The 24,216-nt window shown below is 44.0% G+C and overlaps 1 protein-coding gene across 5 annotated transcripts in view; it reads left to right on the top strand.

Annotated features, from left to right (window-relative positions):
- SLC18B1 (solute carrier family 18 member B1) overlaps positions 1-24,216 on the top strand; it is a 36,211-nt gene that overhangs the window by 772 nt on the left and 11,223 nt on the right. For 3 of the 5 annotated variants that reach the window (XM_066614723.1, XM_066614749.1, XM_066614715.1), the window contains exons 1-5: positions 6,665-6,880; positions 15,665-15,804; positions 19,071-19,166; positions 20,878-20,951; positions 23,363-23,510. In XM_066614723.1, coding sequence (XP_066470820.1) covers positions 6,838-6,880; positions 15,665-15,804; positions 19,071-19,166; positions 20,878-20,951; positions 23,363-23,510 — 501 coding nt within the window. In that variant the 5' untranslated portion in view covers positions 6,665-6,837. Of the gene's footprint in view, positions 1-6,664; positions 6,881-11,774; positions 12,618-15,664; positions 15,805-19,070; positions 19,167-20,877; positions 20,952-23,362; positions 23,511-24,216 lie in introns of those variants that run through there. The other 2 variants (XM_066614732.1, XM_066614741.1) reach the window with 2 other exon arrangements.

Genomic DNA, 24,216 nt, shown 5'->3' with positions numbered 1-24,216 from the left:
AGGTTGCAACTTCTCCCCAGGAGTAAGTCCAACTGAACTTAGTGGGGCTTAGGACATAAGCCTATGAATCTCTACTAAGATGTAAGTCTCCTTATGTTCAATAGGTCTTACTCCCAGGAAAGTGTGCATAGGATTGCAACCAAAGGCTACTCTACTAAGATGTAAGTCTCCTTATGTTCAATAGGTCTTACTCCCAGGAAAGTGTGCATAGGATTGCAGCCAAAGTCTATAATCCTAGCCACACTTTCCTGGGAGTAAGCCCCACTGACTAGAATGGGGCTTACTTCTGAGAAGGCATGCATGGGATTGGGCTCTTCAGAGTAAGCAACTATAGGCTTACTTATGCTGTTGTGTTGGAGACAAAACAGGTGCAGCCACAACAAATTTGCAGTGATGCATTAGTTGGAGTTAAAGAATTACATTTTTCTCCAGCTGCAAAGTATGGCTATTTGGATATGAAAAAATTGTAATATTCTCAGAAGAGTCTCTTTGGCAAAGATGACAGAAGAACCGTGTATTTATAGTGCTGTATCAGGGTGTGGCCAGCTTTTCAAATTTAGGGCTTCAGGACCTTTAACCATTGTGTATTTTGTATTGTATTGGCAACCTTCAGTCTCGAAAGACTATGGTATCGCGCTCTGAAAGGTGGTTCTGGCACAGCGTCTAGTGTGGCTGAAAAGGCCAATCCGGGAGTGACAATCCCTTCCACACCGGGAGCAAGTGCAGTCTGTCCCTGGTCTGTCTCCCTGGCTATGGGCCTTCCTTCTTTGCCTCTTAGCCTCAGACTGTTGGCAAAGTGTCTCTTCAAACTGGGAAAGGCCATGCTGCACAGCCTGCCTCCAAGCAGGCCGCTCAGAGGCCAGGGTTTCCCACTTGTTGAGGTCCATCCCTAAGGCCTTCAGATCCCTCTTGCAGATGTCCTTGTATCGCAGCTGTGGTCTACCTGTAGGGCGCTTTCCTTGCACAAGTTCTCCATAGAGGAGATCCTTTGGGATCCGGCCATCATCCATTCTCACGACATGACCAAGCCAACGCAGGCGTCTCTGTTTCAGCAGTGAATACATGCTAGGGATTCCAGCACGTTCCAGGACTGTGTTGTTTGGAACTTTGTCCTGCCAGGTGATGCCGAGGATGCGTCGGAGGCAGCGCATGTGGAAAGCGCTCAGTTTCCTCTCCTGTTGTGAGCGAAGAGTCCATGACTCGCTGCAGTACAGAAGTGTACTCAGGACGCAAGCTCTGTAGACCTGGATATTGGTATGTTCCGTCAGCTTCTTGTTGGACCAGACTCTCTTTGTGAGTCTGGAAAACGTGGTAGCTGCTTTACCGATGCGCTTGTTTAGCTCGGTATCGAGAGAAAGAGTGTCGGAGATCATTGAGCCAAGGTACACAAAGTCATGGACAACCTCCAGTTCATGCGCAGAGATTGTAATGCAGGGAGGTGAGTCCACATCCTGAACCATGACCTGTGTTTTCTTCAGGCTGATTGTCAGTCCAAAATCTTGGCAGGCCTTGCTAAAACGATCCATGAGCTCCTGGAGATCTTTGGCAGAGTGGGTAGTGACAGCTGCATCGTCGGCAAAGAGGAAGTCACGCAGACATTTCAGCTGGACTTTGGATTTTGCGCTCAGTCTGGAGAGGTTGAAGAGCTTTCCATCTGATCTGGTCTGGAGATAGATGCCTTCTGTTGCAGTTCCAAAGGCCTGCTTCAGCAGAACAGCGAAGAAAATCCCAAACAAGGTTGGTGCAAGAACACAGCCCTGCTTCACTCTGCTTCGGATGTCAAAAGGGTCTGATCTGGAGCCATCAAAGACAACAGTGCCCTTCATGTATTGGTGTGTAATCACCAATGGTGTGTAACCATTGTGTACTGGTGGGAATTTCAGTAGAAATTTTACTTTCTACTTACTTGCATTTTGAATCAGTTCGGTTGATTATCAGCAACCTCTCTTTCAATTTTATGAAAGCAATTCAAAAGCTTGTCAGATGTACACATTTTTTGAAGATTTTTTCCCCCTGGAATAACTGGGAACTAGAAAACATAGTTAACTACACAGTTAATGTTAATTATAAGACATAGTTAGTGGGTTGGGTATTCGTGGTTTAGAAAAGAGATTAGGTATGGTCAGTGCTTTTTTTGTGGAAAAAAAGGTGCAGGAACTCACAACTTGTTCATCTTTTATTTATTTATTTATTTATTTATTTATAAACCATTTTTTATTGGAGAAATAAAATATTTTTATGTGCTTCCCCCCCTAAAGATGAACTAACTTCTGAGTAGACATGCATAGGATTGGGCTGTCAATCTCCACATCCCCTTCCCCCTAGCTACTTTTTCTACACACAGGGAAAAATACTGTACAGGTGCACTTGTACTACATGTAGTATGTAGTGTGGCACTACTTCGAGGAGAGGAAGCAGTGAATGGATTCCAAAAAATGGCTTACATGAGTTCCATGTAGTAAAATTACTCTAAGCAACTGTGGGAGTAAGAACAAAAAAGGAATTCTTACATGAGAGGGGTCCTTAGGTGCACATAGAAACAGCTACTTTTGCAAACAAGCGATTAAATATGGTTTAATTCAGGTATCAGAATACTCTGTGTCTTTGGGAAGGTGCTTGGCATGCAATTGTATGTTCTCTGCTGCCCTGAGCAACTGCTTTGCATTGCTGGAGAGGAGCTGCAAACCCTGGCTGGCGGAGAGCATGCTTGTGGGGGAAGGACGAGGAAGATCTCTGGCAAGGCCGGACAGCATGTTGTACACACGTAGAATCCCTTTTCACCTGCCCTTAGCATGTGAAAACAGGTACAGATATATATCTCTGCCAGGATTAAGAGCCCAATCCTAGATATGTCTACTTTGAAGTAAGTCTCGTTCTAGTCAATGGAGCTTACTCCCAGGAAAGTGCCTAGGATTGCAGCCTAAGAGCCCAATCCTATGCATGTCTACTCAGAAGTCCACTTTAGTGAATGGGGCTTACTGTGGATAGGATGGCAGCCTTAGAGTACAATCCTGTGCCTGTCTATTCTACCTCTGTTTTGCTCCCCGCCCTCCTGGAATGCCTCCGAAGGGGAGGGGCCCCTGCAAAAAGGTGCCGGAACTCCGTCCCCCCACATTCCATTAGAAAAAAAGCCCTGGGTATGGTGCCAATCCTAAACAGGTTTATTCAGCAGTAAGGCTCTCTGTTTGCAATAAGTATTTTTTTCCTGTAAGTCTTCATAGTATTCTAAGGTATCAGAAACATGAAAGAAATTTTTAAGTTATTAGTGTTGTGGAGAGAATGTACAGGCTGAATCTCATTATTTGCAAGGGTTCCCAGAACTCATGCACACTATAGCAAATCAATGCTCCATTGATTTAGAAACAGCCTTGCTTACCTTTGTGATGTTAAGAGCTAGTCATTAAGAGGACAATCCAACAATCAGTCTCTCTCCCTGCACTTAGAAAGGATTATCTTTCTTTCATGTGTGTAGGGGGAAGGGAGAGGGTCCTAACTATTGTAAAAGACTGTTTTCCTTTAATTTAAAGGGCCCTTCTCATCATTTTGAGATAAAAATCTCTACAACAGTAAGAAAAGCATTTTAAAGGGTGCATTTTTCTCCTTCTCCAGGGATCAGCACATTCCTTCTCATTTGCAGTGGCCATTTGTGTTGAGTCAAATCCCTGTATAAAAAAAATCCGTGTATAACAAGGTTGGACCTGTATAAGGCATTCTCTTTCTCTCCCTCCCCCAACAAACAAAAACAAAAATATTAGAACTCACTCAGAGAGTCACCCAGGTAATTTGGCAGTAGGTTGTCAAGGAAGCCAGAGGCTAAGGCTGCAATCCTATCCACACTTACCTAAAAGTAGCACCCTTGACTATAATGACACCTTTGAGTAGAAATGCATAGGACTGGAACCTAAGGGGAGTAGTGTCTAGTGGTTAGTACTGAGTGCACTCCTTCATCTTCACCAATTTACTGAATCAGCAGCTGAAGGGGGTGGATGGGACCAGTAGATTGTTCAGTGTCACCATCCCAGGTTAATGAATGTAGGCAGAAGAGTTGTGGGAGGGGAGGGACTTTCCTTTCCAAGAAAGCACAACACCTTGTGACTCTTGTTTAAAATCAAATCACAGTAGTGTCTGAAAGCAATCAGATGTGACAAGCCACTAAATTGTCAGTGAGCATGGATTTGTTGGAGGAATCTCTTAAAACTGGTTTCCTCCTTAGGGGGGAAGCAGAGTAGCTTCAGCAGCAGACCCCCCCCCCCTTGCAAAGGAGATTCATTTACTCGATTCATTGGAAGTAAGGTTACAGCATCTGATTGAGATCAGAGGTACACTAACTTAAAAGATAACAAGGCCCTGAAGCTGCCTTGTCCTGTGTGCCATGTGGTCAAGATGGCATCACCAGCAGAGCCCTGCTGCATGCCATCTTGTCTGCTCAGTCATGAGGAAGAGAGCAAGAGGGCGTGCTCCGAGCAAAGGGAAGGTTAAATGGGGTCTGGGGCCACACCCCCACATAGGTCATCCAAAGGGGACAGGTAGGGTCACTGGGCTATGGCTTAACCCTTTCAATGGACAGTATCCTGCCACCTGTGGAAGCAGACGGAGTTGTACCAACTCCAACAGGATTGGGGCAGATAAAGACTCATTAGTTTATTAAATACCCAAAAGGGGAAAAAAAGATTAAACAAAGTAAGGAAGGAGGTACTAAAGCAAGCTGATGAAAAATGTTTAAACTTGGCTGGATGGGCAGAAGGAGATAGCATGACCAGATTGGATGCTGTGTAATGAATAATGCCAAGTAGTCAGGTAGTTTACACACAAAACTCCAAGGCCTCCTAGGGGGAAAGGGTTTACAAGCTGGAGTGTGTCAGGCAGCATGCAAGAATATACCTTCATCATAATACCACTCCCTTGCACCTGGCATTCAGAGGTAGCCTACTTCTAAAACCAGGATTGCACATACCCATCATGCCTTGTAACCTGTGATGGAGTTTTCCTCTAAAGATCTGTCTTATCCCTCTTTAAAGGCAATTAGACCTGATGCCATCAGCACATCCTGTGGCAAGGAGTTCCACAGACCAATCACATGCTGGGCAAAGAAGTATTTTCTTTTGTGTGTTCTAACTCTCCCAACACTCAATTTTAGTGGATATCCCCTGGTTCTGTCGTTGTGTGAGAAAGGGAAAAGAAAATCGCTCTATCCCTGCATAATTTTGAACATCTCAATCATGTCCCACCTCAGGCTTCTTTGAATACTTAACTGCTCTGAATGATTAACAGGGCAGTGACTGTCCTGCCCCATGTGCTGTGATCCTAAAAAAGGGTTCCAGATGGGTGTTTGGCCAGTTGGAGTACCTGGCGTTCTCCAGGAGAGTGGAGACAGTCACTGATATTACCTTTTTGCAAAAGAAGAGGTTATATTTTATGAAAGCTGCCAGGTGGGAAGGGAGTCACGAGACACTGTATGTACAACATTCATCCTTTGAAGTGTGAGATCTCCCCCCTTCCCTCTGTGGGGGGTGCACTGTCCGTCCATCCCGCCGCTGGAGAGCGGCCAGTTTGGTTGGTTGGCAACCTTCAGTCTCGAAAGACTATGGTATAAGCCTACAGCACCTGGTATTCCCAAGTGGTCTCCCATCCAAGTACTAACCAGGCCTGACCCTGCTTAGCTGACAAGATCAGGCATGTGCCAGGTAACAGTTGCTGCCAGTTCGGGAGCGGATTTTTCCTGGGGCAGCGTACCTGTACTGAAGATGCCGAGGAGGCAAGCGTGCGATAGCGCTGTCCCTATGCATGTCCCTGGGCAGCAGGCTGTTCCTGCAAAGTGCTCCTTTTCTGTGAAAAGTGCCCCTTTCTCCACTGGACTGCCGGTTAGATCGCTTGGAGAAGGATTCGCCCAAAATAATGGCTAACACCTAAATCCCATACCTCGCTACTCAGAAGTAAGTCCCATTATAATCAATGGAACTTACTCCCAGGAAAGTGTGGATTACGATTGCAACCTAAGGCTTCCGTTCCCTGGGAGTAAGTCCTTTGGAAAACGGGAATTACTTCCGAGTAGACATGCCTCTGCGCTGTTCGTGGTTATTATCTAGGAGTCCAAGTCTATGCGTGTGTACTCAGAAGTAAGTCCCATTAGAGTCAGTGGGGCTTACCCCTAGGTAAACATGGATAGGATCGCAGCCTGTGGTCGCTCAATGAAACCTCCAGGGGTCAGCAGTTTATATGCTGGGGACAAGCGGGAGTGGGGGAGAAGGCGTCACCCCCTGCCTTCCCAAAGTAGACGACCTAGCCCAGCAAAGCCTTTGCTCTGCAAAACGTTTACTCCCTGTTGTAAACATACGCACGTCAACGTCAGTCTCGCTAATTTCTCTTTCTAAGCACTGGTGAGAGCCACATCCAGGATTCCCAGCTACCAACTCCATACCCAATCCTACGCATGTCTACTCAAAAGTAAGTTCCATTCTAGTCAATGGGACTTGCTCCCAGGAAAGTATGGCTAGTTTATGCAACCTTACTCTCCGCTTCAAACCAGTCATCCTAGATTGCATAAAAACCACTGCTAATCAGTGGAGCCTGATTATGCCTTTAAATAAAGGGGGGGGGCAGTCGAGCCTCCTGGATGAGACAACTTCCGACCAGAGCTTTTAGCCGCAAGAGTGAAGTCCGCAGGCTTCTGATTGCGCTTCAGTGCCGGGCGCTTCTGCAGTGCTTCACCTTTATCTCTGCTTTTCTCGGGGCTGGCCAGGATCAGCTGAAGCAGCGGGTGTCCCCAGCCTGCCCTTTCCTGCTGGCAGGACCTGTAGGACGCGAGAACTAGAACGACGCTGCTGGCATTCCTCTGGCATGGGAAGTCACCAAGCCGCCTCGGAGAGCGGCCAGTTTCCAGGTCGGTTTCCAATGCGCTCCTGCTGCTCTGCTTGCGTAACAGCTCCTGGGGAACCTTTCGCCGGCGGTGGAGAGGGAAGGGAACCGCGTGCGTGCTCAGAAAGTGGCTTCCACGGAGGTTGCCTCTTAAGCGTTATCTGATTGCGGTTTACAGTCTAGTCCTAGCCACACTTTCCTGGGAATAAGCCCCACTGACTTTAAGCGGGCTTGTTTCTGAGTAGACATGCCTAGAATTGAGCTGTTCACTAACACGCGTGAGTGAGTAACACGTGGAGTGTCCCTACCACGTTCTTGCAACAGGGTGCAAAATCAAAAGCAGTGAAAGGGAAGGTTGGCTCAGATATGGTTTTATGTGTGGGATGCCAGAAAGCGCATGTGTGCCTGTCAGGTTTTCTTTCTAAACCTCCAGTAAATCTAGCTTGATTTAATCCTGTATTTTAATGTATAATGTGGGAAGGTTTGTTTGTTTTATTCTTTGCTGTCTCTGTTCTGTAACTTCACAAGTGATGAGAAAGGGAAGCCTCTGTGTTCTAATTTTTTTAGTGACCCTTTCTTCTCCTATTTCTTCTACTATCTAAGTATCTTACTTGGATAGTACTCCAAGTACTTGGATAGTTGAAATAAAGGCACTCCCAAAATATCAATCTGATAGGATGACACATGAACACTTTCCTCTTCCTCCTTCTTGGGTGAGGTTTGTGTGTTACTTTTACCACTCTTGAGATTTCAACATCATTCTCAAATCTCTTGTGCCTGGCAGTTACTTCTTTCTTTCAGTCTCTCTAAATGAAAATAATGATGCTAGTCTGCTTTAGTTCTGTTTTTTTCCCTGCCCCTTGCTATAGAGGCTAGGTTGCCTGGATGGCAAGAGATATAAAGGAATGCTATGTAATGGAGGAAAGTGGGTTTGCTTGCACCTGTTGACCTTTCTGCCCCTGCCATGAGCATTCAGAAGACTGTCTAATCTGTTTATTTCTCTGCAGTTTATTTCTAACTGTTTATTTCTCTGCAATGCAATTCTAAGCATGTTCACTCAGACGTAAGACCCACTGAGTTCAGTGGAGCTTACACCCAAGAAAGTGTGCCTAGGATTACAGTTTTCAAAGGTAGCTAAAATTGAGCAAACTGCATTGTAGCTTTCACTAAAGATAACTAGATTGCATCTTCTTGACTTAGTGATTCTTCTTGATTTGCTAACCACATTTGCTAACCACACAATACCACTTGTGCTTTTTAAATAAATATCGATATGACTGAAAGCCTGTAGGAAACTAGGACAAGGATTGTAACCTTCTTGTCCTCGATCATGCCACATGGCAGGGCCTTTAATAGTCATTGGTGCATGAGCAAAGCTTTCTCAGGTTTGTGTAAAATACCACCCTATTTTGATTGTTTTACAACTGTAACTTGCTAGCTATACAAATCTGGTTGTGTAAGTGGCCAGTATGGAGCAGTGGTTAATAAGAACATAAGAACAGCCCCACTGGATCAGGCCAAAGGCCCATTTGGTCCAGCTTCCTGTATCTCACAGCGGCCCACCAAATGCCCCAGGGAGCACACCAGATAACAAGAAACCTCATCCTGGTGCCCTCCATTGTTACGTGAAAATCCCCTTTTTCCCTTCCAAGTTGTGTTTTTATATCTAGTTATGTATTTTGGACTATACAGACCAAGCAAGCAGGCCACTCCTCCCCCAGCACATGTTTCTAAGGGCCATGGCCAAGCTACAAGCACATGAATTACACAACCCCCAATTCCTTGCAGGTCAATGTAGAACCTAATCACTGTGTCTCCTGATTATGCAAAACAAGCATGCACCTATGGAGGAGGAAGTCTATTGTTCTTTTGTTGTAGCTTTAACACTCTTAAGCACCTTATGCAAATTGCCTCCCTCCCCCAGAGCCAAGCTTTGCTGATAACAGAGTTCTGGACCCTTCCACCTTTTCTTTACATACTTCAAGTGTTACTGAGCATGCCTACAGCTCTGGGATACTTCCGGTCAGTTTGAATTGACTTCCAGGTCCAAGACAACTCTTAAGAGAGAACTCAGAGCACATCCTCTCTCTCTGACTGCCCACCGGCCGGAGTGGCCAGACTCTTCCTCCAACTCTCCCCCCCCCCCCCGGACAGGTAAAGATATCATTGCGTCTAAACTTCCCCCCCTTCTTCCCTACCTATTCCTCCCTGCTCCCCCATCTTTAGTCAGCAACTGGGTTTAGCAGATTAAGGAACCCCTATAATACCTCCCTACTTTCTGTCCATTTCTGATTCTTTTTCGGATGCACCCCAAAATACATAGCACACGCATCCACCACTAGTTAGGTACACCAGACCAGTACTAGAAATCTATACTTATCGATTCTCCATGTGTATTATGTTTTACCTTTGTGTATTTTTGCAATAAAAATATAATCCTTGGATTGAAAGTTACCTTTCTCCCAGTCTCATTAAGCTAAACAAGAGATTTCTTTGCTCTACGCTGTCTTGTATCCAGCCTATGGTCCCAAAAGTTTCCAGAAGGCTAATATAAATAATTCCCCTAAACAAAACAGCCTTTTTGGTAACATTATTATTGGTGGAGAAAGCTGGGCAGGCATGTGTTGGTGATGCCAGTGTGACAGAGCTAACACAGGATCAGACAGTAGTTCTGCAAAGATCCTTTTTGAAAGTTTGGAGATGCTAGGAAAAACCTTGCTGAATGTTAAAGGAAAAAGCATAGGGAGTAGGAACATAGATTTGAGAAATGCTAGACTCACAGATTTGTGATTTTTGGAGTTGGGTGCAGTACCTGCATGCAGACCAGGGAAAATTTTACACCCGTGGCTCTGGTTACAGTCTGCAAGAAGCAGACCCTCCAGTACTCACTTTTTGCTCTTGATCCTGCTAAAAGGAGTCAGCTGTTTGCTCCTTATGAGTAAGCAAGCCTCAATAAAAATTCCTTCCCAGTGTGCTTTTAACTGAAGCAATTAGCAAGCACAATATATGAGAGGAAAAACAAAACCATGAAAATGAATGAAGCAGAATCTAAAGAAACCCAGAACTTGTACACAAGTTCAGGAGTTAATTGTATAGAGAAATGGTTAGGAAAAAAAGGACAGAATCCATGGAAATTGGGCTGCTTTGAAAGCAATGATATTTGTGGAAAAATAGTTGATCTTTGTGAAGAATTCAAAAAGAAATACAGACCAAGAGGGGCTAAGAAGGATGCAGTTTTTGCTCATGCTTTGTGGAATGGTATTTTGACCTTCCAGAAAAGCATAGAAATAAAAGATGCCCAGATAGCAGAGTTTAAAAGAGATCAAGAGATTCAGTTAGAGAAGATAGCAGAGAAAGAGGCTAGGATAACTGATCTGAACAGGCAGTTACAACATTACACAAACAAACTTGCCATTTACACCATAGAAAGGAAAAAGTCAATAGAAAAATATGAACGAGACAATAGAAAGCTAGAGGAGGATCTTGAACAAACCAGAAATTTAGTGTTAAAACTCATGACCCAGGCCCAACAAAACAAACAGTCTGTAAGCCACGTGAGTTGCCAGAAGGAAATACAGCAATTAAAAGAGGCTCTAAACTCACACAAAGCTGCAATAGCCTCAGTCTATGGGAATGAAGAAATTTTCAAATCAGAGCAAATTTGGCCCTCTGATCCAAGGGCTGAGTCTCCATTTAACCCTCAATGGGAAGGAGAGACACAGTACCCAGTTAATCCCTTTATCCAAGGGGAAGAAACCTTTGAATCAGAGCCAGAGTCTCCATTTAACCCTCAATGGGAAAGAGAGACAGAAGAAATTTTTGAATCAGAGCAAAAGTCTCCATTTAACCCTCAATGGGAAGGAGAGACACAGTGCTCAGTTAATCCCTTTATCCAAGAAGAACCAATCCAGGCAGTAACTTACTCTAATTATAGCTCTCACTCTCCATATGAAAATGATAATCAAAATTGGGAGAGCAATGGGAACCAGGATTTCAATCCATTTTACAGTCAGAATCAGAGCAGAGAAAGAAATAACTCCCCCGAAAGGAACAAAGAACGAGAAGAGCTTAAAGCTTACCTCAGGAAAGACCTGGCAGAGAGGAAAGTTCCAAAAGAGTTATGGGACAGAGCTACTCTGGGAGAGTTAAGGGATTTAGCCACAAAATACAGTCCCAGAGCTCCTGAGCCTGTGGCAGCTGTCCAACAGGTAGAGCCATCTGCCTCAGAACCAGTTTTCCCCATGATGTTCTTCAGTGCTTGCACTTCCAAGCCCCCTCCTAGCAAAAATCAAGTTTTTTTGACTATTAATGGGAAAAAGATACGGGGACACATAGATTCTGGAGCCAGACTGACCTCAATTCATAGAAACTTAGTGAAAGAATGTCAGATTTTACCTGGAGAAACATATAAGGTAAAGCCTTATGAAAGTCCAGAGATTTTTGTACCTAAAGCAAAGGTGCATTTAGAATTTAAAGGATGGAAAGGTACACGTGTTGTGGCTGTACATTCAGACACACCTACATCATTTCTTTTAGGACAAGATTTTTCTGATGTTTTGAACAGGCAGAAGTATAATAGGAAAACTCCAGTAGGCAGAAGTCCATATGGACATATGGCTGCTAAAGCAGGAAGAGAGCAGTCTTCAGTCATCTCTTCCATCAGCCAAGAAGAAATAACTTTCAAACCTAGAATTAGGGATAAAAGAACAGTAGGGAGTGGAAGATTTCCACTCCAAAGAAGACATTATCTTTGGAACAAAGACTGAACCATGTGTGTGTAAAATGCATTTTAAAACCTATTAACATTTTTTCTTCTTTGATGCTAAAAGTTTAGATTATAGTGGCCGTTGGAACTCCCTGCCACTATGCTAGCAACAAAAGTTTTACTAATAACTTTATGTTTCCTTGAAACTTTCTAGATCTTATGTAAGCAATGCAAGAAGCCAATGCATTGTTCCTAATGAAAAGAAAAGCAGGAGGAACTCTCCTAATCTTGGTGCCTCAGGGCATGCACAGAGTGCAAACTAGTAGCAATCTTTTGTTTTAATTGTTTTTTTTGTTCCAGCAACTTAATGCAAGAAGCAAACAAAGCAGAACCTCTACTTCCTAATTTAGCAAAGGCTATCTTTTAGTTTTAACCCTTTTTTTTGCTTCAACAGCAAGTAAGGACAAAGGAAAAGGAACGAGGACATGTCCTCCAAAGGACAAATGTCCTCCAAAGAACAAAAATTTACTTGAATCTCAAATTCCTTCACAGGAGCTGAGCAATGAGCCTATATGAAGTGATTTCCTTTTATAGTACAAGTATTCTCAGGACAATTTATGTCGTTTATTTACAAATAATACCTCACTTTGCCTGTTGTATGTCACCCACAACAGACACTTTAACTGATGGACAGTGTGAGACTCAGAATGTTTATCAGCCCTTCTGATTCTCAGTTAAGTCCAGTTTATAGAGAAATTGGCTATCCAATGCTAATCTGGTTCGCAGCACAAATTGGGTGACTATAAATTTCAAAATCAGTTTTTTTTCTCTTCTCTTTCTCTCTCTCTTCACAATTTCTATACACCTTATGCATGTAACCTGTATTCATGTAAATGTGATCCCAACAAGTCTACCTCATGTATTCTGTTCCAAGCAAGGCAACCTGAGATGCAGTGAGCAGAAGGAGAAGTTTTTGCATCAAGAAACATTTCTCTATGAACTCTATAGCTAAAACCAACAGATCTCCAAGCAAGACAGAGTTATGGTTTTTCTTAAGGTTGTTTTTTTTTAATGTGTTTCACTCTTGGTACCCTCAGAAATCATGAATGCTCAGCATTATCTGGTGTACTTGATGTTTATTAGCTAGGCGGGGAAAGAAATAAAAAAAGACACCTCAAGCATCCATCAGTGGACACAAGTTGAGCAACCTCGCATCCCTGGAAACTCTGGCGTGGACTGCAAGACAAGCTGGACCCGTGCTCTGTTGGACTGTACCTCTCTTGGAAGCAGCATGGCTGTCAGAACAATCTGACTTTTCACTCAGCCTGTGGACTCTCTCTCAGCGAGACAGCAAGGCAACAAGGTGACTACACGCCATGGCGATCACTCCAGATGAATAGGTCCAAGGTATGCAACGGGATCCACAACCTTCTTGAGTTCCAGCTGTGCCAGACGACACCCCTTCGAGGAAGACCACAACTTCGCCACCCTGATGCTGGTGACAAGCTGCTCTGTACCGCCCCACACACAAGGCACCATACTAATGAGCTGTGTTTTTAAGCATACATGATTTCTCAAGTACAAGAGATTTTATTATGTTCACAAGATATTTTTATTATTGATGTTGTTGTTTTTTTGCAATAATCTTGTCTCAATGTGTTTTACTTAGTTTGATTTGGTGTGGGGCCATGAGACCACTCACGTGATCTCGGCCCCAAGGCGGGGAATCCTGTTACGTGAAAATCCCCTTTTTCCCTTCCAAGTTGTGTTTTTATATCTAGTTATGTATTTTGGACTATACAGACCAAGCAAGCAGGCCACTCCTCCCCCAGCACATGTTTCTAAGGGCCATGGCCAAGCTACAAGCACATGAATTACACAACCCCCAATTCCTTGCAGGTCAATGTAGAACCTAATCACTGTGTCTCCTGATTATGCAAAACAAGCATGCACCTATGGAGGAGGAAGTCTATTGTTCTTTTGTTGTAGCTTTAACACTCTTAAGCACCTTATGCAAATTGCCTCCCTCCCCCAGAGCCAAGCTTTGCTGATAACAGAGTTCTGGACCCTTCCACCTTTTCTTTACATACTTCAAGTGTTACTGAGCATGCCTACAGCTCTGGGATACTTCCGGTCAGTTTGAATTGACTTCCAGGTCCAAGACAACTCTTAAGAGAGAACTCAGAGCACATCCTCTCTCTCTGACTGCCCACCGGCCGGAGTGGCCAGACTCTTCCTCCAACTCTCCCCCCCCCCCCCGGACAGGTAAAGATATCATTGCGTCTAAACTTCCCCCCCTTCTTCCCTACCTATTCCTCCCTGCTCCCCCATCTTTAGTCAGCAACTGGGTTTAGCAGATTAAGGAACCCCTATAATACCTCCCTACTTTCTGTCCATTTCTGATTCTTTTTCGGATGCACCCCAAAATACATAGCACACACATCCACCACTAGTTAGGTACACCAGACCAGTACTAGAAATCTATACTTATCGATTCTCCATGTGTATTATGTTTTACCTTTGTGTATTTTTGCAATAAAAATATAATCCTTGGATTGAAAGTTACCTTTCTCCCAGTCTCATTAAGCTAAACAAGAGATTTCTTTGCTCTACACTGTCTTGTATCCAGCCTATGGTCCCAAAAGTTTCCAGAAGGCTAATATAAATAATTCCCCTAAACAAAACAGCCTTTTTGGTAACACCATTGCATCTGGCATTCTGACATAACCCGTTTCTAAAATCAGGAGGTTGCGCATACACATCATGGCTTGTACCCCATAATGGATTTTTCCTCCAGAAACTTGTCCAGTCCCCTTTTAAAAGTGTCTAGGCTAGACGCCAGCACCACATCCTGTGGCAAGGAGTTCCACAGACCAACCACAAGCTGAGTAAAGAAATATTTTCTTTTGTCTGTCCTAACCCGCCCAACACTCAATTTTAGTGGATGTCCCCTGGTTCTGGTATTATGTGAGAGTGTAAAGAGCATCTCCCTATCCACTCTGTCCATCCCCTGCATAATTTTGTATTTCTCAATCATGTCCCCCCTCAGGTGTCTCTTTTCTAGGCTGAAGAGGCCCAAAAGCCGTAGCCTGTCCTCATAAGGAAAGTGCCCCAGCCCCATAATCATCTTAGTCGCTCTCTTTTGCACCTTTTCCATTTCCACTATGTCTTTTTTGAGATGCGGCGACCAGAACTGGACACAGTACTCCAGATGTGGCCTTACCATAGATTTGTACAACTGCATTATAATATTAGCCGTTTTGTTCTCAATACCCTTCCTAATGATCCCAAGCATAGACTTGGACTAGAGCAGTCCACATTCAAATTCCTGGGTGAGCATAAAGCTCCCTATGTGACCTTGAGCTGGGCGTGTTCTCTATCTAAGCTGCCTTGCAGGTTTGCTATGAGGATAAAATGGATGGGCAGGGAACCACACAAGCCACTCTGAATGACTTGGAGGAAAGATGATGGGCTATTCATAGTATTACACTTATAATTATTTGGGCCTAAGCAGTTGGATCTTGGACAGCTATAGTTTTCTTGTTCATATTTACAGTACTTGGGAGTAAGTCCCAATGAATTAAAAGAGACTTGCAGATAATTGTGTATAGGACTGTAGTGAGACTTAACTAGTAATTCTTAAATGTGTGCTTATATCTTTACCAGTTGTCTAAACTGTGAAACCTGTATTTGAAAGAGGCTTGTCAATCTGTGGACTTTAAAATCAGTGTGGTTGGTCTGTGGAACTCCTTGCCACATGATGTGGTGACGGCATCTGGCCTGGATGCCTTTAAAAGGGAATTGGACAAGTTTCTGGAGGAAAAATCCATTGCAGGTTACAAGCCATGATGTGTATACACAACCTCCTGATTTTAGAAATGGGCTATGTCAGAATGCCAGATGCAAGGGAGGGCACCAAGATGCAGGTCTCTTGTTATCTGGTGTGCTCCTTGGGGCATTTGGTGGGCCGCTGTGAGATACAGGAAGCTGGACTAGATGGGCCTATGGCCTGATCCAGTGGGGCTGTTCTTATGTTCTTAAAATGAGGTTTAGATTCCTTTGCCTTCTACTGTATTTTCTAATAGAAATGTATTTATCCCTAAGACAATGACAGACATCAAGATGTCAGTGAAGAATCAAGAAGGCTCACCAAAGAACAGGTGTTTACCATGGTGGGAATAGCAACTATCAACTTCAGCTCAATGATTTGCTATTCAATTCTAGGACCCTTTTTTCCAACAGAGGTAAATGGATATGTAACTTGATAACCTAAGATTTAAATTTCTAATACGCTTTAAAATTATGGAATTGCATAATGTGCCTCACTTCTACTATGCAAGGTATGTAACAATGATCTCATTTGCCTGGGAAGAAATCTATTTCCCAGTATTGTTGCTGGGGAAAATGACATTTACCCCCCAAGCAAGTACTTCTGCTGCAGTTGGGAGACTGTATGACTGCAAGCCCCACTGTGGTAAAGTCATACAACACCCAACTAACAACATGCCACTCTCTCAACTACCTCTTCCCGTCCTCACTGGACACTTCTGAACCAGTTATTTGCAGTGCCCCAGGCATTTTTTTGCTCACAGTCACATGTAGAATTTTGGCGTTGTTTCCCACAAAGGCAACATAGTAGATGGATCCTTTTTCTCTCCCTCCTACATTCCTGTGCTGCTGCCGTCTTCTGCAGTATATGGGCATAGACTTCTCAAAGAAAGATGGAACAGTAAAGTGAAAATCTCAGTTGCTATCATTGGGCTACTGTAACTCCATTCTCATTATTAATGAATTGTCCCTGCTAGCAGATATGACTACTTAGCCATGGGGGGAAGGGCTGATGGGCAATAGATGAATGATAATGTCACATGAACAGTGTGACAATTTTGGACTAAACCTTTCCCACTGTTTTCTAGAGGCAGTGTTCGCCTGTTGTACCATTCTGTTGGAAACACTTTCCAGCCTCTTTCTTCTCTGTTTGAAAGAGCAAATAAATATATGTGGGCGGGGAGGGTGGTCAACTCCTCTTTGATGGAGGGGGTCTTGCCGCTTGCTTTGAAGCAGGCAGTGGGTCAGCCCCTCCTGCAAAAGCTCTCCTTGGACTCCACTGTGCTAGACAATTACTGGCCAGTCTCTAACCTTCTGTTTCTGAGCAAAGTGATCAAGCGGGTGGTGGTGTCCCAACACACCAGAGGGCCCTGGATGAAGTGCATTATCTGGATCCCTTTCAAACTGGTTTCATACTGGGCTTTCAGATGGAAACTGCTTTGGTTGCCTTGGTGGATGACCTATACCAGGGACTGGATGGGGGAGTGTGTCCCTGTTAGTCTTGCTGAACCTCTCAGTGGCTTTTGACACTGTTGACCATGGTCTCCTGGGCCAATTGGCCAAGTTGGGGGCACTGTTTTGCAGTGGTTCTACTCCTAACTGGATTGCTCCCTGATGATGGTGCTGGGAGATGCCTGTTGGATATCCTGGCCCTTGAGGTGTGGACTGTCACAGGGTTTGATCTTGTCCCCCATGCTATTTAACATCTACATGAAACCACTGGGAGAGGTCATCTGGGATTTGGAATGGGGTGCCATCAGTATGCTGATGACACCCAGCTCTATCTCTCCTTTCCTCAAGACTCCAGGGTAGCCACTGAGGTCATGGACTGCTGCCAGGAGGCAGTGGGGATCTGGATGAGGGCTAACAAGCTAAAATTAATTCTGAACAAGACAAAGGTTCTCCTGGTTCAGAAATCCTCTATGCAGGTGCTGGAGTATCGTCCTGCATTGAATGGGGTTACAGTCTCCCTGAAGGAGCAGGTCTGCAGCTTGGGAGTGTGCTTGGACTCACAGCGACTCCTGGATTCCCTGGTGGTGGCTGTGGCTGGGGGGCCTTTGCTCAGCTTTGACTGGTGCACCAGCTGTGGCTATACTTGGATTTTGTAGACCAGGCCATGTTGATCCATACAATGGTAACATTGAGGTTATATTATTGTAACATGCTCTGAGTGGGGCTGCCCTTGAAGACAGTTCGGGAATTAGTTCAGAATACAGCGGCCTGTGTAGTTACTGGAGGTAGGCAGTTCAACTCTGTTGGGCAGCTTCTCTGGCGGCTGCGCTGGCTACCCATTTGTTTCCAGGCCCAATTCAAAGTACTGGTTTTGACTCTTAAAACTCCATATGGCTCAGATCCAGGGTATCTAAGAGATCACCTACTTCCGTACAGTCCAGCTCGTCCCCTTAGGTCATTGGAGAAGGCTCTCTTACAAGTGCCATTGCCCAAGGAGGTGGGGGGGGGGCGACGGCGATAAGAAATAGAGCCTTCTCAGTAGTGGCACCAACATTAATGGAACTCTCTCCCACTGATCTGTGAACTGCTCCCTCCCTGGAAACATTCCACTGTGGCCTGAAAACATTTCTTTTTAGGCAAGCCTTCTGAGTTCTCAGCCTTTTTAACATCTTTTAACATCTGGTTCTTACAGGCTTGGGGTTTTATAAAATTGTAGCTAATGCTCTTTCATTGTATCAGTGTCTGATTGCTGTTTTTAATTGTGATGGCTTTTAATGCTTAATTTGTTTAATTGTGATTTATATTTTTTATATTATGAGTCATGTTGTAAGCAGCCGTGGGTTCCTGCTGGGCAAAAGGTGGGATAGAAATATAGTAAATAAATAATATGTGTTAGTCTATTCCCCCGTCCCTTTCACCTGTGAATTGCTGCCCAAGATTTCCCTTGGGTTTAAAATACTTTCTCTGGGGTTATTCCTAGGCTGTGTGCTTCCACTCTTCAGCATTTGAGCACAAGTGCATGGTTTGGTATTTTTTATAGGAGAAAATGGTTCTGATTTATGTTCCAAGGCTACCCATATCAATTGCACTGAGGGCATGTACAGTTGCATTGCTAGCTTATTCGGGCATTTCAAGCCATAGACAGGAAGAATGTGTCTCCTTCTCATATTGAGTTGTAAGGCTGCATGGAAGATGCTCTCTGATAAACCTGTTTGTAGGGACAGCCCATCCATGAGGGTCATTGCCTCAGGAAGTGCCCATTTTTAGCTGATTTATCTCCACTGCTGCTCCTCTTTCTTCCATTGCCTGGATTGGAAGCTGTAGTCCACCATCCTGTTCTCCATGCAGTGGGAGGAGGAGAGGCTTGGGTCATCATTGCTGAAGAAGGGGCAGCATTTGGCTCGGGTGGCAAGAGGCCTTGGGCTGGCCCTGATTGCTTGGAGGTATGCCTGGTAGGTTGTAGGGTTGTTATGGCATTCTGTCCATGTGATTCCTGACCCCACCACTTGTGAAGATATAAGTAGGTCTGCGATATGAGTTTAGAATGTTTAGCAACATTGAGGTTGCACTCTGTGGCTGATACTAATTGGTACTTGGAAGATTGTAGAATGGGAATTGTATGGACCACAACCAACTTCCATTAGTCATATAATTTCCTTCATGTAACAAACACTGAGCATTGTGTTATGAATTTTTTTATCTGAAAGCCTTTCTTTTCCTTTCTTTTTAGGCAGAAAAAAAAGGTGCTAGTAATACAGTAGTTGGACTCATTTTTGGATGCTTTGCCTTATTTAACTTCTTGACCTCCTTGATAATGGGAAACTATGTAAGTACAGTATCTTAAATTTCCATAGGGTCTGTATAATACAAAAATATTGTTTACCTTCATCAAAATTCCATTAAATGAAAATTACATTGCACCATCTTAACCTTTTGCTCCAACACAGCCTGGTAAGACCTTTTATAAGACTTCTGAAAAAGGCTCAGACTGCCAAAGGCCTTGGCACATTTCAAAAGGAAGGAAGTTCCATACTTCTGGAGTAGCCACCCAGAATGCCTTTCAGTATGCCTGTGTCGATATGGACTTGACAAACAGGTAGATTTGTTTAAGGGTGCTTGTACCAGGTCTGGGACATCATGGTGGGATGTATGGGAGGAAGAAGGTGGTCTCCAAGGTATGTAGCACTCAGGTAACTAAGAACCTTTGCAGTTATAAACAAAACTCTGAACTGTATATGGAAGACAATGGAAAATACACCCAGTGATGCCATTGGTGCAACTGTACCTAGGAGAGGGACTACTATCTCATTCTATAGCAATTGAAGCTTCCCAGGAGAATCCCATTTGGAAACGATCACAAATTTTGCCATCCAATTTAAGCAGTCATTATTGCTATTACTTTCTGAAGCATATATTTTGTCCACAGAAGAGCGTAGTCTCCATGCAAAATTGGCAGCTCTGATCTGGCCTGCAGGACACTTCTCTAAGCTTAAGACAGTAAAATTAGTCTTTTCAGGAGATGCATACAACTATGTATTGTGATAGTAAAGATCCCTTTTATGTTTTTGCACAAAAAGCCTGGGATCTCATTAGAACTATGTAGTGCTATGCATAGGTTTGCTTTGTTGAATAGTTACATTCTCCCACCCACAGTCTCCTCCTTTATACTGTAAGATGAAATACTTCATTTTTGCTGGAGAGTCTTTTCCGGGGGTCTTTGATGCTTTGAACGTATTGCCTGAAGTGCTCTAATGATAGCAGTAGGCAAAGTTTCTTTATATCGCTATGTAAGGGTATCAGTAGCAGAGTGCTAAAACAGTTAATTGTACCAGTTTATGATTGAATATGATAGAACAGTGCTTCCCAAACTGGTGGGTTGTGATCCACCAGCCAGGGAAGCACTTGTCACTGCCCATTTAAGAGGCAGAGAGAAGGGAAGGCAGCAACACAATTCCCAGGATAACACTGCTACCAGGGACAGGAGGGGTTTTTTTCACTTGCCTGCAGCCAGTGCTGCAGTACTGGAGGGTCTGTGCAGGCGGCTCTATGCAGGGGTCCCTGTGCCTGCTGAAGTCTTTTTTGTTTTTTAAAGGGCACTTTTGTTTTCATAATGAAAACTGGAAGTACGTTCTTTTTAAAAGACCTTGGCAGGCACAAGGAGCCCTGTGGAAAGCTCCCCAGGCCCCCCCCCCCGGACTGCAACGCAGGCTGCAGGTAAGCGGCAACCCCCTCCTATCCCTGGCAGCAGAGCAATCCTGGGGATCATGTTACTGCCATAGCCCCTCCCCTGCTACAACTTATAGTGCTCCCAACTCTGTTGTAGGAGTTTGGGAAGAATTTTGATATAATATGTTTAGGTGCGATGATAAACTGGACATACAATATGGGAATGATATTCTGTTGGCTGAATGAAAAGCTTGGGATTTCAAAATTATACCTAGAAAAATACTGAAAAACTTTTTTCTGTGAAATTACCTTTGTCAAAAATTTCATTTGCAAAACACTGAGACACAACTTATTTGTTCAACAAATTACAGCTTGTCCAGATTGGAGCAAAATTTATGTTTGTGGCTGGAATGTTCGTCTCCGGATGTGTCACAATTCTCTTTGGGTAAGTGTATATTTATTATTATTAATATTAATACTGATAATTATATTTATATATCGCTTTTCAAGTAAAAGTTCACAAAGCGGTTTACAGAGAAATCAAATAACTAAATGGCTCCCTGTCCCAAAAGGGCTCACAATCTAAAAAGATGCAAAAGAATACCAGCAGCTAGCCACTAGAAAAGACACTGCTGGGGTGAAGAGGGCCAGTTACTCTCCCCCTGCTAAAAAAAGGAGCACCCACTTGAAAAAGTGCCTCTTACCCAATTAGCAGGGGTATATCTTCTGCATCAATTAGCAGTATATATCTTCTGCATCATCTTAAAAAGTGGTACAGTGTTTCATATGGTTTCTTTTTACAAATTTCAAAAATTGTTCTAATAATTGGAAGTACTTATGAGACTTTTCTGTTCCAAATACTGGGGAAGTTGCTGAATTTCTTGGAATTGTTTTCTTTTCTCTCTCCTTGTTATGAAACGGAATCGCTCCCATTTTTAATAAAAGGCAGTAATCTCTGAACTACCACTGTGTTCCTAAGCCAGATATATTGTTGTTGGTATCTTTTGATATATAATTATTGAAATGTCCATTGCTGTATCTATTACTCTTTAAGAAATGTATCACAAGTATGGTACAACTTTACCTATATGTGCAATAGTTAAATGGGAATTAATTTGTTTGTCTCTAACTGGGGTAATCTTGTAAACCTACTCTAGTTATTCAGGACACAATTCTAACCAACTTTCCAGCAGCGAAGTAAGGGCAATGCAGGTTCGAGGTAAGAAAACAAACATTCCCAATCCTTGAGGAGGCCTCCCATGTCTGCCCCTCAACTGCAGGATGCAGCACATGCCCCATTGATACAGCAATGCTAGAGCTGGAAAATTGGTTAGGATTTGGGTTTCAGTCATTTAAAAAGGTTGTGCTGAAGCAAAACTCATTACATATAGCTCTTGCAATCTTTGATAGCAAGATTTCCTGCTTCAAAGAGCTATGACAATTGTAAATTCTCATAGTGCTTGGTTTCACATGGACACCCACATTCCTTCCAGTCAGAAGTACAGAGAAGGTTGAACTCTCCTGCTAACATACAACTGTGCTTCCCAAAAGAAATGGCAACAAAGTTTTGTTCAGGAGATCCAGCACCCTATCAAGGGTTACACTGCTTAACAGAAAAGGCATATTATGTGGTGCGGCCATCCATATACTTGCATACCTAAACTGGGCCCATGGTAATATAAGAACTATCCCTGTGTTTAAGGAGTCAGAAGGTCTGGCAAGATGGATAGAGAGCTGGTACCTTTCCCTCTGGTACCTTCCCTGCTATCTTCCCTCTGGATGTACTACAGATTTCAAAAGTAGATCAGAAGAAATTCAGAAGAAATGTCTTCTAGTCATGTCTGGAAGGTGTACTGAGGCATGAGGAGGTCATGTGCAGCCTCTGCACCCCAGAAGTCCTCCCAGAATCTTCTGAAAGGCACTTCCAGTTTGACAAAAATGAGAAAGTGCTTCTCGGAAGCCTCTGAGAGACCTTCTGAGGTACCTTGGAACTCCTTCAGAAGGGCCAGTTGTATCCAGAGGTCCTTGATTCCTCCCCTGGTAGACCTTAATATTGGTGGGTTCAGTATCCGAAGGGGTGGGAACGGATCCCCCATGAATACCAAGGGCCACCCTGAATTTTGACTTTCCAAACGGACATTCTGAAAAAGAGATGCAAATTCAAGATGTGAATATTGGTTCTCAGCCATTTCTTTACAACAGAATCCTGAAACACAGAAGTTGCTTATGGACCTGTTTGATCTCATTCAAAGCCTCTCTTAACTGCATTCAAACTTAACTATGAAGTGTTTCATTTATGGCTTTACTGCAAGCAGCAGCTTGACCAAGCTGGATTGATCAAATGCTTGCCACAAAGAGCCACAGCTTATGCTTCTTACCAAACCAGCAGCCCAATCCTGTGCTACCCAGGGCTGCAGCGGTGCCGAAATGGCTTCCACTGCATCTTATGGGGCTGGGAAGCAATGTGGGGTCTACTGTACTCGCTCTCTTACCCTGTGTGATCCCTACGTGATCCTGATGGGACTCGGTGGATCTGTACTTGCTATTGAGTGGACCCAGATTTGAGGATACCTGTGATTTGAGGTCTCCCAGGCTGGAAGGGGATATAGGATATGGCAGCAGGGCCAGCCACCATCTGCCACACCTTCCCCCTGCCCCAGTTTGCCTCTCTGCCTCCCTGCACTCACCTGGAGCTCCAGGCAGTGGTCATTACTCCTTCGGTGTCACAGGCATGCATGCAGGCACATGGGCCACTTGAATTGGGCCCAAATTAAATTGTTTATAAGGAAGCACTGTGCTAAATACAGCTGTGTGTCACGAGCTTGGAAACTGGAATCTTTTCATTTTTGTGTTTAGGATGTTGGACAGAGCACCTGATGGGCCAGTATTCATAGGACTGTGTTTTTTGGTTCGAGCAGTAGATGCAATTGGCTTTGCTGCATCAATGACTGCCTCCTTTTCCATTCTTGCAAAGGCTTTTCCCAACAACATAGCCACAGTTCTGGTATGTATGAAGCCAGTCGCTGCTTGGGTGACCCACACTACATGTAACCCTATAATTGTCACTGAGATGCTAAAAATGGTAGTGCCAGGAAAACAATGTGAGTGGGGTGGTGGTGAGGGGAATATGGAGTAGAAGGAATAGAAGCCAGGAGAAGAAGTTCCTTGTCTGGGAACTCCAGTCTTGTTAGAATGGAGACTGTGAATCCCCCAGAGGTAGATGCTTGAGCATTAAGAGTGAGAGGGTCCAGCCTGGATACTGTTTGGGCCTTCTTAGGCAGAAATTATCTTTAGTTTGGACCCTTCTCTCCCCGCCCCCCACTGATATCTCCCCTTTTGCCTAAAGGTTGAGAGGGTAGTGATTTCCTAGGCTAATAGGGAGTAAACAGGCTAGGGCCCAAATTATCTATAAAGAAACAGAAGTCCTTGAGTGGTATCTGCCTCTACTTATTTATTTGTTCACATTTTTATACCGACATTCCTCCAAAGAGCTCAGGGCGGCGTACGCAGCTGCTCCCCTCCTTTTGTCCTCGCAACAACCCTGTGAGGTAGATGAGGCTGAGAGAAAGTAGTTTACGCTCATTTCAAGAAGGGAAGCAAGGCAAAAGAGCCATGGCTGCTTTCCTGAGGGAGGGCTTATCGAAAGGTGGTTCAGCAGGTGCTTCAACTGTGACCTGCAGTAGTGCTTGGAGAAAAGGTGTGGGAAGATG

The sequence above is a fragment of the Tiliqua scincoides genome, chromosome 1, assembly GCF_035046505.1.
Source record: "Tiliqua scincoides isolate rTilSci1 chromosome 1, rTilSci1.hap2, whole genome shotgun sequence".
NCBI classification, from domain to species: Eukaryota; Metazoa; Chordata; class Lepidosauria; order Squamata; family Scincidae; genus Tiliqua; species Tiliqua scincoides.
Note: the sequence above shows the minus strand (reverse complement) of the source record. Positions and strands in the feature narration are given on the sequence as shown.